Consider the following 16,776-nt stretch of genomic DNA (forward strand, 5'->3'; position numbering starts at 1 on the left):
CTCTCTAGGCTCTCCTCGGCAGCGGGAATCTGGATGGAAAGAAAATTAATACCATGAACTTCAGGGCAGGTAGATATCCTTTCCATTTTACTGCCCGGGGGCTGGAATCTGGGAAGAGGTCAAGGTGTGGTTTAGGAAGAGGCAGCTCCCAGGAAAAACATTTGAAAAGCAGGGCAGAGAAGAGCGGCAGAAGGCCACACACAGAAGTGTAGGAATACGCCAGTACCCCAAGGTGAGAGCGCAGAAAAACGCCGCCGCGAGAGCCGCGCGCCGCTCAGGTGGCCTTTTCCCGCTCAGGTGAGCTCCTCCCGCGCCTCCCATTGGCCGAGGCGTCCGTGGCGCTGGGAGGGCGACGCAGGCCGGTCTAGTTCAGGGTCTAGGGCGGCGCGTCACTTCCGGTAGCGCGGAGCTTGTAAAACACCCCGGAGAGAAAATGGCGGCGGCAGCTGCTTCGGCGCCTCAACAGCTCTCGGATGAGGAGCTTTTCTCTCAGCTCCGCCGCTACGGCCTGTCCCCTGGCCCAGTGACGGAGAGCACCCGTCCGGTGTACCTCAAGAAGCTGAAGAAGCTTCGAGAGGAAGAGCAGCAGCGCCGGAGCGGGAGCCGCGGCAACAAGACGCGGAACAGTAATAACAATAACACGGCAAACGCCACGGTCGCTGCCGCGGGGATGGGGGTCCGGCCGGTGTCGAGAGAGCTCCCCTACTTGCGGACTCCTGGGGGCCTGGGCCGAATGTCGGCCTCGAGCCCGGAGAGCCCCTCGGTGGGGGCCGGGGGCGCCTCGGCCGCCCCCACGGCTGGCAGCAAAGTGGTGCTGGGCTTCAGCTCCGATGAGTCGGACGCGGAGGCGAGTCCGCGGGACCAGGCCGGCGGCGGCGGCGGCGGCGGGAGGAGAGACCGGGCTTCCCTCCAGTACCGCGGGCTCAAACCGCCGCCGGCGCCCCTGGCCGCGGGCGAGGTGACTAACAGCAGCTCGGCCGAGCGAAGGAAGCCGCACTCGTGGTGGGGGGCCAGGAGGCCGGCGGCTTCCGAGCTGCAGACCCCGTCGCTGAGAAACGGAGCCGCAGAGGACGAGGGAGAGGACGGGGAAGACGCTGAGGGCAGGGACCCGGAGGCCGAGGAGCCGCTGTGGTCGAGCCGGACGGTGAACGGGAGCCGGCCTCTCCCGTACAGCTGCCTGGAAAACTATTCCGACTCGGAGGAAGAGGAGGACGCCGACGTGGCGTCCGCCAGGCAGGTATTAAAGGACGACTCCCTCGCCCGACATCGGCCCAGACGGAGCCACAGTAAGCCTCTCTCCCCGCTGACTGCTAAATTTGCCGGCAGCCGGCCGGAGACCTCAGTGCCGGGAGGGGGAGGAATCGCGATGAATGACAGGGCGGCGGCTGCCGGTAGTCTAGACAGGAGCCGAAGCCTCGAAGAGTCGCTGGCGGCGGCGGCGGAGCCGGGAGGAGGGTGTGATCAGCTGGACTCCAGCCCCGTTCCTAGATACCGTGTTAACGCCAAGAAACTGGCTCCTCTCCTGCCCGCGCCGCCGACTGACGTGGACTCAACCTTAGATTCGACCGCAGCCTCCCTTCTTAAAACCAATAATCATATCGGCGGTGGAGCCTGCAGTGTGGACTCGCCAAGGATTTTTTCCAACAGCCTCTCTCCCAGTGCGGCGGTGGCCGCCGCTAGTTCACTCAGGATCAATCACTCCAATCACACGGGCTCCAATCATAGTACCTACCTGAAAAACACATACAACAAACCGAAGCTTCCCGAACCCGAGGAGGAGCTTCTTCAGCAATTTAAACGGGAGGAAGTGTCCCCAACAGGGGGTTTCAGTGCCCACTACTTGTCGATGTTTCTCTTAACTGCTGCCTGCTTATTTTTCCTAATACTGGGACTGACTTACCTGGGAATGAGAGGGACCGGAGGATCCGAGGACGGAGGACTCAGCAGTAAGTATTAAGCCCGGTGGGTACGGTAACAAAGGGAATGTTAGTGGTCTGCTGTAGTCACACTTGGCATTTTACATGAGGTGGCTCCGTCTGCATGAACACGGTTTAATCGTGAAACACAACAGATTTGAGTGCATTTGTGTCATCTTTCTTTAAGGGCGAACATTGTAACCATTATCGGAATGATAATCCCATGGCGAAATTAAAAATTTTTCTGTATGATGTTTTGGGAAATTCAAAACATCTTATAAAGGAACAAAATATTGTAAGCATGTTAGTAAAACGCATTTATTTGTGTGACACAGGTTTTCTTCTACCCTTAATCAAGTATATGTGGGGATACTAAATTAAATTAGTCAATAGTTTTGAAGTATGTTGATTGTTAAAGAGGCATCGTTAATGCCCGTGTTTTTTCAAATTAAGTTGTGATTTCTAAAAGGCAATGTAAGATCTCTTAAAATTCTAGTTAAGTATATTGTAATATTCAGTATATGTGTAGGTAGTTCTGTAGTTTCTTTAAAATGAATTAATGTAGGGAGCAGGAACACACCTCTAAATGGATTTCTCACCTCAAAGCACTTCACCCTCCCACCAGTGGAAAAAGTAATGGTAGTGCAGTGCAGGAGTGCACTCAGATTTATCTGGATTGGTTTCTAAGCCTGCCATTTACTTGCTAAATGACTGTAGGCAGAGGTGTTCATTCATTCGTTGAGCCAACATTATCTGTGTTGAGTACTCCACACAGGGCAGTGAAAAGTCAAAAGTATTGCTGTCCTTCAAAACAAGAGGAAGATGAGTACAGGTCTTTCTATGTTCTGTGAAGGAAATAAGGATGTACGCCACTTTACAGGTGGTGAGAGGTGAGATGGTGAGATTTCACTCACTGTTCCGAGTGAGATCTGAAGCAGGAGAAGGAAATGGCCTTGAAGGGAGATGGGAGAGCAGTCTGGGCAGACATTATAAGAGGGAACAACAGCCTTCCTGTTGGTTGTTGATTCAGATGATGCCTATGAAGATTAAAAGAAAGTAAATTTAGTGCATGATAAATTGCTGAATTACATAGTGTAAGTCTCAGTGTTAGGTCTCTCTCACGTCTCCTGCTGAAACATCCTATGCTTTTCTACCAATCAGAATTCACTGTACTGTCCATGATTTGTATTAATAAAACTAGCTTACTATTTTTTATTTCATCCCCTGTTTTATTTCAAAATAGTAGATGATGCAGTTAGCAGACTTAAAGAGTAGGAATCAAAACTTTGATTTGTGGATAGCCAATTCTAAGATAGTCAATTAATAGACTATCGCTTTATTGCTTAATTAGAGGGGTTAGAAGAGTACTGAAATCCAGCACTCACTTTAATTGGTACCCTGGGAGCAAGAGAGAGATATTGTGTCCTGCCCCAGATATTTGGGAGAAAAAAGGTCACACTAGAAGTTAAACATAAATTAAATGACGTTACCTGTCAGCAGATGCCTGTCTGCATCCATTTGTTTTCTCTAATATCACCAATTCTGTGACCTGGTCCTTTTCTAAGGACTAAATGCTTTTCACATATTGTCTCTTTCCAGCAACTTGCAGTGGCAGATGGTGTTATCCTTAATATAGGTGAGGACAGTGAGACTCAAGGAAGTTAAGAAATGTACCCTCCATTGAACAGCTAGTGAGTGACAGGACTAAGATCTGGTTTCAGATTTTTTTTAACTATAATGATTGCCTATATTCTTACAATTGTGGGTATTGTTTGTAGAGAGCTTTCTAAATAAGAGGGTACTTCTGTTTCATTGGGATTAAGAAAATATTTGAATATTAGTAGGATTTCACACAGAATTACTGATGAGCACAATTCTCAATTAAGGTAACTCACATCTTCCTCCTCATTAAGATGGACGACTAGACTAACGTTTTCTTAGGTACTAAAATTTCAAATGGAATAGGAAGGATAGGACTGCTTGGGTTTTGGTGCATCCCCCTTCCTCCCACCTCCACAACATGGAAAGAAGGAAATTAAACAGCGTTTTGCATTTTAATAAATGGTAAATGCAAAGTGACCTGGTAATGGAAAGAACAGTGGCTAAGAGGTAGAGGATCCGGCTCCCGGGACATGTCAAAATGACCTTAGTCAGGTTCTTTAACATCTGGCCCTTAATTCTTGTTCATTAAATGGGAGGAATAATTTCTGTGTTTATAGGGTTGTGAGGATCAAATGAGATAGTTTGCTAAACGTAAAGTGGTATTATTAAAAAGTTTAGATAAAATTCATTGTATTCCTGGTAAACTATATATAAAGGGAAATATTTATAAAGGGAAATAGTTGTTTCTGTAAATGATATTTAGTAGTGTATTTCTTGCTTATTCAACACTTAATTTTTATTACATTCTCTTAAGTACACATTGTAGACATCAATACAGAAATTTGAATCAAAGTGTAATGAATCCTTAAGTGTGTTACATACTTGATTTATTGTATACCCTGGTAGAAAGAAGTGCCTGCTATGCTAGTTTCAGTTAGTGTGCATACCTAACGATGAATAATTTCCACTTCTGTATTTATGTATTGTGAATCCTTTGTCATTTTACAATGGTTAATTGATGGCTTAACCATAGGATTCATTGGTCAAATAGTATTCTTTAGGAAATAGTTTTACTTAGAGTAATAATTTCACCAGAAAATTTTAGGTTATATGCCCAAGTAAGCTTCAGTAAGCTTTTATTAGTTATCATTTAAATGATGTATTACATATAATAGATTAGCCTTTTAAATAGTTCTTAATGATTTGGTCTTTGAACATTTTTCATCAATACCCTAGTCTTATTAAATTACTTTTATTAATTAGTAGGAGTCTCCACTTCCTCATCTATAAAATTAAGGTGTTGGATTAGATGATCTCTAAGTTCTTTCCAGCTCTAAGATTTAACATTTTAACTTTGAATTGCCCTACCAAAACAAAAAGAATCACCCTGTAATCAGATTATATGATGACAATTTACCAAAAGAAAATAGGCAGAATAGATTGTATCTTAGGCTCATATGATCATTATTTAAAAATTGTTTTTCAATTACAAAAGACATGATTTTAGTAGAAAATTTTAATAGATACTTACAAAGCAAAAAATGAATGGGTATTGTATACCTCTCCTAGTCTCATACTCAACCCTAGTGTAAATAAATTCAAATAATAAATACTTTCAGAATTTTCTTAATGTCTTTCATGTGAATACATACATTCGTAATATATGTGTTTATGTGAACATTTTCATTCACCAGTACAGTGGCAACTAACTGCCAAGCACTGTTTGAAGCAACAGAGATGTGTGGTGAACAAGGCGGATGAAACCTCTTCTCATGGAGCTAATAACATTCTAAGGGGGAAGATTGATAAGTAAATAAGAACTATTAGATAGTGATAGCTGCTAACACAAGGTAACGATAGTAAATTTGGGTAGAGAAGTATGCGCATATAGATGGTCAGGCCTCTAAGATGACATTAGAATCTGAGTGGCTTGAAGGAACTAGCCACGGACAGGGAGGAAGAAGAGCATTCTAGGCAGAGGTAACAGCATGTGCAGAATCTCTGAGGCAAGAACAAGCTTGGCGGGTAAATGTCAGAATAGAAGGGGCACTGTGGCTGAGACATAGTGGATGAGGGGGAGAGTGGCATATGATGAAGTCAGAAGTAGGCGGAGCCCAGATCATAAAGGACTTTTAGGTTTTGAGGGCCATAGAAAGCAAAGAATCTTATGTTAAGTGACATCATACTGTTCATATTCTGCAACTTGTTTTTTCACTTAAACTTGTAACATGGGTAACTTTACATGTACTAAATTTAAGTACAAAGGCATAATTTAAAAATCTCACGCTTCATCGGTTCCTTTGCCGTCCTACAAAAATGCTAAAATCCCTGCTGTCTTTAAAATGTTGTTCTTCAACCCTCTCTTCTCTAGTTGTTAATCTCTTGGCCAAGAGTAGTATGTCTTTCCCTGTGCCTTTTATTCAAACCCTTTTTAGTTTAGCTTTCTTTACCATCCATTCTTCTGTAACCTTCCTGCTTCAAGTCATCAATTACTCAGCTGCCAAATCCAAGAGAGGCTTTAAAGTTCTTATCTTTACCCCTTTGAATCATTCAATACATTGACAACTCCCTTTGTCATGAAACTCTCCTCTCCAAACTTTTGTTTCATTACCCTCTCCTAGTTTTCATTTACTCAATGTCTGCCTGTGTTTCAAATATTGGTGGTCTCTGGAACTCTTTATCTTTGTATAGTTTCTCTAGTCAGTTTCATCCACTGTCCTGGCTAATAATTTCCAATTATGTATTTTCACCTTAGATTTTCTCTCCTGAGTTCTCAACTTAATCTGTTTGTTTATTAAACAGTATCTTTTAGCTATACTGTAAGTACCAGCAACATTGTACTCATCAGCTTGTTTCTCCCCTGTTTCCTGTTTTAGTTAATGACACTTCCATCCACCCAGAGCTCAAGCTAGAAACCTTGCATTTGCCTAGATTTCTTCCTTTTGTTCATTTTCCTACCAAACCTCAGTCTAATTGGTAACCAAGTGTGGTAGTTCTGCCTCCTACACTTATCTTTTCAATCAATCGATTTCTCTCCATCATCACCGCTCTCGGTTAGTTTCTTGTCTGAACTGTCTCAGTAGCCTACTTACAAGTGTCCCTGCTTCTAGGGAGTAGCTCTTTCGGTCCATTTTCCAGTGCCAGAGCTATATTTCCAAAAGAAAAATGCAGTAACTCACTCTCCATTTAAAATTTCTCAATAGTATTTCCCTTATCATAGAATCTAAACTCCTTGACTAAACTGTTCGTGATCTGACAGTGTGCCTGCTTTTCTAGCTTCATTTCCTATTGATCTCTCTCATCACACTTTACTTTCTGGAAAACTGGAAGTTTTTGGAACACTACCTGGTGTTCATGGTATATGTCATGAAATTTTGTGCCTTTATTCCTTTGCAGGTATCATTTCCTTCTTTGGGAAGCTTGTTTTTTCCTCTCTATTAGCTGCTGTTCATTCTTAAAATTGTCATCTCTGGGTATCTTCTCTGACTCCTTTATTTAGTCTTAGAGTTTGGCCCATCATTCTCTGCTCAGGTAAGATCTTATACATCCTTCAGAGCATTTACAACAGTGTATTATAATTGTGTATATCTACTGTGCCAGATAGATTACAGCTCCTTAAGGTAATGTTTACATAGGAGCTGTTGAGTACACTGGTTAAGGGCACAGGATTTTCACCCAGTTCTGGGTTTGAATCTTATTTCTCTCTTACATATCTGGTCTGTGACTGCTAGATACTCATTTGCCCCATCCTAAAAATGAAGGTGATAATACCTGCCTCATGGTGGCTTTAAGCATTGCAGTTGGTATTGTATGTAAAGTGTTTCATGTCATTGCCTGGCATATGGAAATAACTTAGTAGATGGAAGTCACATTAGTATCCTTGGCACAGATTCATTAGTCAGTAAATATTTATTGAACAAATGATCATATATCAGGTACCCAGTATACATGCACTGATTAACCCATCATCTTACTCAGTAACTGGTTACCTTGTACCCTACTTAATATTCAGTACTGGGAAGGATCAAAAAAAAAAATCTCAGTCCTGCAAAAGCCTCTACTCCACTGGGAATAGTCATAGGAAATGGTTAAGAAACATACAATATGTGATAAATGTCACACTTTTGTAAAACGGGAGAACTCACTGTAAACTGGATCAGTCTCAAATGATCAAAAGCTCTGCTTCCAAATTTGGACTTCATTCTGTAGGTTGAACAATAGGAATCCATGAAGGTCTTAAAGCAGAGGACTAGCATGATCAAAATTATCTTTTAAGAAGTATAAACAGGTGACAGTTTAGATGAGTGACAGGATTGGAGGGGATGGGGTGGTAGGTATTGGAAAAAGGCATGGAGTGATGAAAACCTGTAGAGGTTGATAAACCTCTACAGTGGGGATGGAGTCACGCCTGTTATTGAGAGAATCCATTTGAATAAAAAAATACATGTAATACTTGACTGTTTGGATACTGAGTATAAAGGAAAAGTAAGAATCAAAGGTTATACTATGGTCATGAACCTGGATGAGTAAGAAAATAGTGATACCATTGACGGAATTAGAGGTATGGAAAAGGGATCTTGTTTGCCTAAAGGTAGTATAGAGAAAATGAATTATTTGCACCCCTTTTTTTTTAGTTCAAGTAGAAGTATCCTGTAAATTACTGTAGTTAACATAATTGGATTGAAGATGAGAAACTGGTACTGAGTGTACTAGTACTGTTTAATAAAGGAATAGATATTTTAAAAACATTTGTTTCTTCTTTTATCAAGTGTTTTCCTTCTAAAGACAAGACCAAGCATTACAAAGGTGTACCATAGTTTTTAAAAAATAGGTATTTTTACTTTTTCAGGTAGCTAAACTAGCCAGAGGTCCAAAACTTAGTATCTATAATGAAAAAGATACAAGGATTTTGAAAAATAGTTGTTACCCTCATTCTTGATGAAAATTGAATGTTACACTTGAAGTTTTTAAAAGTTGACTACTTCGTAAGGAAAAAGAAAGTTCCTAGATTTCTAAGAATGTTCCTGGGAACACCAGGGCTTTGCATATCCCAGTTTGATAATTTATGAAATTAAAATCTACTCTGCAAATGTCTTTCATTTGAAAATTATCTCTAGAATAACTTAAAAACATAGTGAAAATTTGTGAATTCTCATGACTATGTCCACTGAACTGGTTTGAAGAAGCATTGGCATACTTACCAGGTCTTGGATAGTTAAGGAAACAGACCTGGGTTTGAAAATTGACGCTTTCACTTGTTAGCTTTTTTATTAAAGCAATGTACTGAACCACTGTAAACCTCAATTTCCTCATCTGTAAAATAGAGTTAAGTGAGAATTAAATGATGTAATGCTAGTAAAGTACTTGGCTTAGTACATTTATTATTACTTTTAAAATCTATTATACTTTATATTTGTTAATTTATTATTTAAGAACTATAATTACTGCTTTTTAATATTGCTAATATAGTTCTACTTTTTATTATATTATTATGTAAGTATATAGTACTATTACTATAACACAGTGATTATTTTTATAACAACTAACCCTTATGTATGTTGTACTGTGTGTGAGGCACTGAGCTAAACAATTATAATCGTTATTTAATCTTCATTAGGCAAGTATTTATTCCATTTTGTAGATAGAGAAACTGAGACTTGGAGAAGTGAAATAACTTGCCCAGGGTCATGTAGCAAGTAAGTGCAGAAGCAGTATTTGGACTAGGGTGGGGGCTCTTAACCACTCTGCCAGATTGACTTTTAACATATGTAAGTAATAAGGACTCTGTGTATATTCTCTACTGTTGTATTATCCAGAAAATTATGAAAGATATGGGTGGGTGAAGCAGATTAATACATTAAATCCTAGAAGAATTAATGCATAACTGATCCCAGGAATAATCTCTGAATCCTAACAACTTCAGGACAAGAAAGTACAAATTTGAACTCACTCAACAATTAGGAATGATGTAGAACTGTATATCCTTACTTAAGGTTTCAGAGGAATTTGTTGATACATGAGGGGGGCAATCTGCTATAATATAATACAAACTATAAAGTATACTATGTAAAACTGTGACACATAATACTATTTCTAAATTTTAAAAGATTTGCAGTCTCAAAATTGGTAGGAAATGTAGTCCTCTGATTAGCATTACTACTTTAAACTTAATGTTTTCCATTGTCGATTTTCAAGATTTAAAGACCTTTTAGGACATTTGTTCTCTCTCTTTTGCCTCTTTTAAATAAACTTTTTATGTTATTTCCATATACTTATATTTGTTTCATTGAGAATGAGGCCTTCTACAATTTTAAGGATGCTTTGAAATATTGTATATTTTCATGATTCCTCAGTAGAGTTGTGACATTTTAAAACTAGTTTCTCCTTGCTTGTTAATTATTCTATATTAGCTTTACCTATCTAAAAAATATTTTTGTATAAATAAAAGAGACCTCAGGGGAAAGAGATATTTATAACATCACTGCAAAGAGGTACCTAATCTATTTTATAAGTAGTTTAAAAATGAAGTATACCATGAGCTATTAGAAGTCTCCTCCAAAATATATGGTAAATAAGGAGTAACTTCTTTAAGAAAATTGTATTACTAATAGTATGTCTTTATTCTAATCTGTCTCTATTGTACACTAAATATTGCTACCATTTAATTTGGAAACCCAGACCAATACTAATAGTGGAAATTATTATAGTAATTATTGTGTCATAACTTTAATTTTGACTTTCATATTCAGAATGCATTTTAACTAGATTTTAAAGTGATCCACTAGCAGTATATTTGAGTAGTAACCTTTGGATTTTTTTTTAAAAATAATGTATGCTTTAGCCTGATTCATACAAGTGATAGTTTTAAAAGAAAAAAAAACCCTTTGATGTTATTAATGTATTTTATTAACAACACTGTCAAAAACAATTTTATGTAAGAGTTGGCCAGGAAGAACATGTTTAGGTTTTCATATTTATTTACCTCACATTTTATAGTTAATTTCTACGTAAGGAAATTAGCTTTTTAAAGAGATTCTAAAAATTTATACTAACAGGATTTTAGATCTATCATGTGGAGGCCATTAAGTATTTTATGATGTCTTCAATTTTTTTTCTTTATTTCTAGAGGTATAGAATTTAAAATTAAATTACTTCATTTGTCTGGTTAGCAGACTTATTGCTCTATGCCCACAAGCTTTTTGTTTAAAATGTTTTTGCAAGATGATTTCTGAATTCATCTTTATAGCTATGTTGATACCAAATGGCAAGCTAACATTTAGAAACAGCACTTGGGTGCAAACTATGCAAAAATTTAGTTCAGCTGTCCTGAAGTAATTGAGTGATAAGTATGCACCAATTGCTCTCCTGTCCTGAATGTGATATGAATAGAAAAAAACCTTGTAGGAGCAATGTTCATTTTTGACACATAGCAGAACGTTAATTTTGTTCAGCAGTTAGAGACCCCTTTTATATGTATAAATGTACAAATGGAATTGCTGATTGTGGCTAATTCCTAAAAACACTTTTTAAAGAAAGGTTTTGCTCCATAGAAATTTACCTAGGTATAATTTTTTAAACTTACATATAGAGACAGGTCACTGAAATTAATTAGGAGGGATTAATCTTAGAATATCTGTGTCTGCCCTGGGGCTAGAGCTTAGAATCTGGGTCAGCCTTATTGATCATTTATGAGGTTTATAAGGGTACCTCCCATGGTATTACAAATGCTTTCTTGTTTGATTTTAGTTCACTTGAAAAAACAAATATTTCAGTTTTAACCATTCATTCATTCAGTCCCGCAGTCATAAATTATGTATTGAATGCCTACTATGTGCCAAGTAATACCAGAAGGTGAGTATATACTTTCTAGAACTGTAGGGGTGAAATGCTTTCCCCATATACAGTGCTTTCCTTCCCCCCACACTGTTGGTAGCATTCTCTTCTTATTCCTAACTATTTAAGTACTAGCTAGCCTCCAGAATTGAGAAGTGACACTGTTTCAGATTTGTGTATTGTGACTTTAAAATTTAGCAAGTTTGAGTATGCTCTATAGTAAATTTTACCACAATATGTTATCTACAAAAGAAATAGTTTCATTTCTTTCAGGTTTTTAGAAGTAATTTTAAAAGTAGAAAAGGAGAGACATGGAGAATTAATTTGCCAAAAATGAAAATGTTCCAGTCTGACATGCTTATGATTATGGTTCATGATGTCCTAGAAGTATTCTTTTGCTTATGACAATAAGTTTTGTTTTTAAAAAATGTCATCTCCAAATTTCCCATCTTTCAGATTCCAAAGCCTTAAATGATAAAAGCATTTATTGAGAACTTTCTGTCTGTGAGCACTTTATATTGATTTTCATGAGGGAACTGCTGTTACCTCCATGAGAAAACAAATATAGAGGGAATAAGATCACAAGTGACTTGTCCAAGATCATGCTCAGTTTTGGAGTCAGGATTTGAATACATAATCTGGCTTCATAGTCCACACTCTTAACCACCAGGCAGAAGTAGATTTTCTTATGCATCTTTCTTCATCTACTAACTAACTTTATTTGTGCAGGTAAGTCACTCATAACCTCTGGGCCTTAGTTTTTGCATCCATCAAATGGGGTATAGTAAAATCAACTTTATTTCCAGCCAGTGACTTTTGTAGGGAACTAATGTGATAATGACTATGGAAATCCTTTGAAGAAATTTGAAGTAACATATAAACTATATGTTTTTAATACCTTAAGTTAGAATTTCCCAAAGTAATCTAATTTAAGCAAAAATGTTTTCAGCACTGTGGCATGGCCTCTCAGTAATGTTAATAAGTAATAAAAGACTTGGTTAAATTTATAGTCTTTATCAGTATTTTTAAACCTTTCTGTCAAGCTGTATGAGCAGATAAAAGAAGTAGTCTTTTTATATTACCTAATTAGTGTCTTATCTCTAGGTGCTGAAAAAAAATTTTCTCATTTTTGCAGTTACATTAATTGAATAGGTTATGTAGTTATTTTAGATTTTAGCATTGTTGACTAGATTTTAGCCTGGTAGTTTGTTGATAGGAAAGTCACAGGTGGGTTATGTTGCTTTAATCCAAAATACATTAGTGAATTTTAGACAGAAAAATGTTTCTTAGGAATGTGGATGGGTCTTAGAGTAAGCTTCTGTTAACATTGAAGAACAGACAGTGCGTGCAGCTGATAAAGGATGGCCTGTTATGTGTCTTTCTTCAGCTGTTTGTAAGATACCATGAGTACTGTTACTGTTAAGTGGGAGAGTGAGGTGTATCCCTGTGAATAGGCAATAGACAGAATGGGGTAATGAGATTGGGGGGTACAAAATTATGAAATGCATTTGATAAACAAGATATTAAAAATCATGCTACTTAAATTATAAGGAATTTAAAGTACATTAGGATCTTCAGTCTCCTGGATAATTCATATGAAGCATGTAATGAAATTTTCATTCCACTTTGCATATGAAACTGTATGTGATTTGTTTACATCAGAGCTGTTTAATAGAAATATAATATAGGCCACATGTATAATTTCAGTTTTTCTAGAAGCCACATTAAAATGTAAAAAGAAGCAGGTGAAATTAATTTGAATAGATTTTATTTAATCCACTGTCTCTGGATATTATATCGACATATGATCTGTGGAAAAATTGAAATGCTTTACATTTTTTTTGTAGTAAGGCTTTAAAATTCAGTGTGTATGTTATGCTCACAACATATCTCAGTTCATACTGGCCACATTTCAAATGCCCAGTAGCCACATGTGGCTAGTGGCTACTGTATTGGACAGCACAGGTCTAGACTGCCCTAAGTTAGGGAGTTATATTATTGGTTGAATGAGATCTAACAGCTACTAACTTTTGAATCTTTAAATGTGCCTTGCATTGTGTTCTCTATACTATTTTCAATTAATCTTTGTAAAAACTCCATGATGCAGGTTTATTCTAATTTTACAGATACTGTGAAGTATAGAGATAGTAATTCATCCAAGATAAAAAAGGTAGCAGAGAAGGGATTTTAAGTTTGACCCTATAATCTTTGTCCTGTTCACTCTGTTGCACTGTCTTAGAGCATGGCCACTTAGGACAGGTAGGTAGTGTGATTTAGTTCTGACAGTGCTCAGATATTTTTGATCCACTGCAGTGACTTATGATTTAATTACCTCTTACTTAAGGTATAAAGGGCTCCTTGGCTTAACATGGAAGTGGTATCCCCTAAATTCTCACTCATATTTATTTTTGGGAATATTCCTTTATGTTTTCACCATTTCCTATTGTACCTGCTTTGTACAGTTCTTCAAACTAGACATGTAGGAGGGAGGGATGGTCTTTGGATTCTGGCACATGACTGTCCTAGAACATAAGGGAAAAGTCAGCTTCTACTGAGAAAAAAACAGAATGACCAATAAAACTACTGTTGGGGTAAAAAAGTTTTAAGGTTTCAGTACCTTACATTGAGAAGAATTTGGGATGCTCTTGTTGTGTTTTTTGAATTATAAAAAGCATCTCAATTAGAACAGATGGACCTAACAGACATCTACAGAACACTCCACCCAAAAGCAACAGGATGCATATTCTCCTCAAGTGCAAAAGGAACATTTTCCAGAATAGACCACAAACTAAGCCACAAAAAGAGCATCAGTAAATTAAAAAAGATTGAAATTTTACCATCCAACACCTCATATCACAAAGGTATGAAACTAGAAATAAATTGTGCAAAGAAGACAAAAGAGCCCACAAACACATGGAGGCTTAATAACATACTCCTAAACAATCAATGGATCAATGACCAAATTAAAACAGAGATCAAGCAATATACGGAGACAAATGAAAACAACAGCTCAACACCCCAACTTCTGTGGGATGCAGCAAAAGGCAGTTCAAAGAGGAAAGTATATGGCCAAGCAGGCCTATCACAAGAAAGAAGAACAATCCCAAATGAACAGTCTAAACTCACAGTTAATGAAACTAGAAAAAGAAGAACAAAGGAGCCCCAAAGTCAGTAGAAGGAGAGACATAATAAAGATCAGAGCAGAAATAAATAAAATTGAAAAGAATAAAACAATAGAAAGAATTAATAATACCAAGAGCTGTTTCTTTGATAAAATAAACAAAATAGATAAACCCCTAGCCAGACTTGTCTGGAAAAAAAGAGAGTCTATACACAAATAGAATCAGAAATGAGAAAGGAAATCTCTCTATGGACATACAGAAATACACAGAATTATTAGAGAATACTATGAAAAATTATATGCTAACAAATTAGATAATCTAGAAGAAATGGACAACTTTCTAGAAAAATATGACCTTCCAATATGAAGAACCAGAAAGAAACAGAAAATCTGAACTGATCAATTATGAGAAACAAACTTGAATTGGTAATCAGAAAACTACCTAAGAACAAACCACTGGATCAGATGGCTTCACCGCTGAATTTTATCAAACATTTAGAGAAGACCTAGTACCCATCTTCCTTAAAGTTTTACAAAAAGTAGAAGAGGTGGGAATACTTCCAAACTCATTCTATGAGGCCAGCATCACTCTACTACCAAAATAAGGCAGACACAACAAAGAAAGAAAATTACAGACCAGTATCCCTGATGAACATAGATGTAAGAATACTCAACAAAATATTAGCTAACCGAATTCAAAAATACATCGAAAAGATCATCCATCATGAGCAAGTAGGATTTGTTACAAGGATGCAAGGATGGTACAATATTCGAAAATCCATCAACATCAGCCACCACATCAACAAAAAGGACAAAAATCACATGATCATCTCCACAGATGCTGAAAAAGCATTTGACAAAATTCAACATACATTCATGAAAAATCTCTCAACAAAATGGGTATAGAGGGCAAGTACCTCAACATAATAAAGGCCATACATGATAAATCCACAGTTAACATTATACTTAACAGTGAAAAACTGAAAGTTTTTCCTCTAAGATCAGGAACAAGACAAGGATGACCACTCTCTCCACTTTTATTCAATAATACTGAAGGTCCTAGCCACAGCAATCAGACAACACAAAGAAAGAAAAGGCATCAGGATAGGTAAGGATGAAGTTAAACTATGACTGTTTGCAGATGACATGATATTGTACATAAAAAACCCTAACAAATCCACTCCAAAACTATTAGAACTAATAACTAAATTCAGCAAAGTTGCAGAATACAAAAGTAATACACAGAAATCTGTTGCCTGCCTTAATACTAATGATGAACTCGCAGAAAGGGAAATCAGGAAAAACAATTCCATTCACAATTGCATCAAAAAGAATAAGATACCTAGGAATAAATCTAACTAGGAAGCAAAAGACCTATACCCTGAAAACTACAAGATGCTCTTGAGAGAAATTAAAGAAGACACTAATAAATGGAAATATATCCCATGCTCATGGGTAGGAAGAATTAATATTGTCACAATGGCCATCCTGCCAAAAGCAATCTACAGATTCAATGCGATCTTTATCAAACTACTGACAGCATTCTTTAATGAGCTACAACAAATAGTTTTAAAATTCGTATGGAACCACAAAAGACCCTGAATAGCCAAAGCAATCCTGAGAAGGAAGAATAAAGCAGGGGTATTATGCTCCCCAATTTCAAGCTGTAATATAAAGCCACAGTAATCAAAATAATTTGGTACTAGCACAAGAACACACGCATAGATCAGTGGAATAGAATAGAGAGCCCAGATATTAACTCATACATATGTGGCCAATTAATACATGATAAAGGAGCCCTGGTTATACAATGGGGAAGAGGCAGACTCTTCAACAGCTGGTGTTGGCAAAACTGGACAACTACATGTGAGAGAATGAAACTGGATTACTGTCTAACTCAATATACAAAAGTAAACTCAAAATGGACCAAGACCTGAATGTAAGTCATGAAACCATAGAACTCTTAGAAGAAAACATAGCAAGAATCTCTTGATTGTAAACATGAGCAACTTTTTCCTGAATACATTGCTTGGGCAAGGGAAACAAAAGCAAAAATGAACAAACGGGACTACATCAAACTAAAAAGTTTCTGTACAGTAAAGGACACCATCAGCAGAACAAAAAGGCACCCTACAATATGGAAGAATATATTTGTAAATGACATATCCAACAAGGGGTTAACATCCAAAATATATGAAGAACTCAGGTCTCAATACCCAAAAAGCAAATTACCCGATCAAAAAATGGGAAGAGGATCTGAACAGACACTTCTCCAAAGAAGAAATTCAGATGGCCAACAGACAC

The 16,776-nt window shown here is 37.6% G+C and overlaps 1 protein-coding gene across 3 annotated transcripts in view; it reads left to right on the forward strand.

The window, feature by feature from the left end:
- The first annotated feature begins 383 nt into the window (after nucleotides 1-383).
- LEMD3 (LEM domain containing 3) overlaps nucleotides 384-16,776 on the forward strand; it is a 78,091-nt gene continuing 61,698 nt past the window's right edge. For 2 of the 3 annotated variants that reach the window (XM_036894910.2, XM_036894911.2), the window contains exon 1: nucleotides 384-1,946. In XM_036894910.2, the coding sequence (XP_036750805.2) occupies nucleotides 434-1,946 (1,513 nt within the window). In that variant the 5' untranslated portion in view covers nucleotides 384-433. The remainder of the gene's footprint in view (nucleotides 1,947-16,776) is intronic. The other variant, XM_036894909.2, reaches the window with a different exon arrangement.

The sequence above is a fragment of the Manis pentadactyla genome, chromosome 10, assembly GCF_030020395.1.
Source record: "Manis pentadactyla isolate mManPen7 chromosome 10, mManPen7.hap1, whole genome shotgun sequence".
In the NCBI taxonomy this organism is placed as follows: Eukaryota; Metazoa; Chordata; class Mammalia; order Pholidota; family Manidae; genus Manis; species Manis pentadactyla.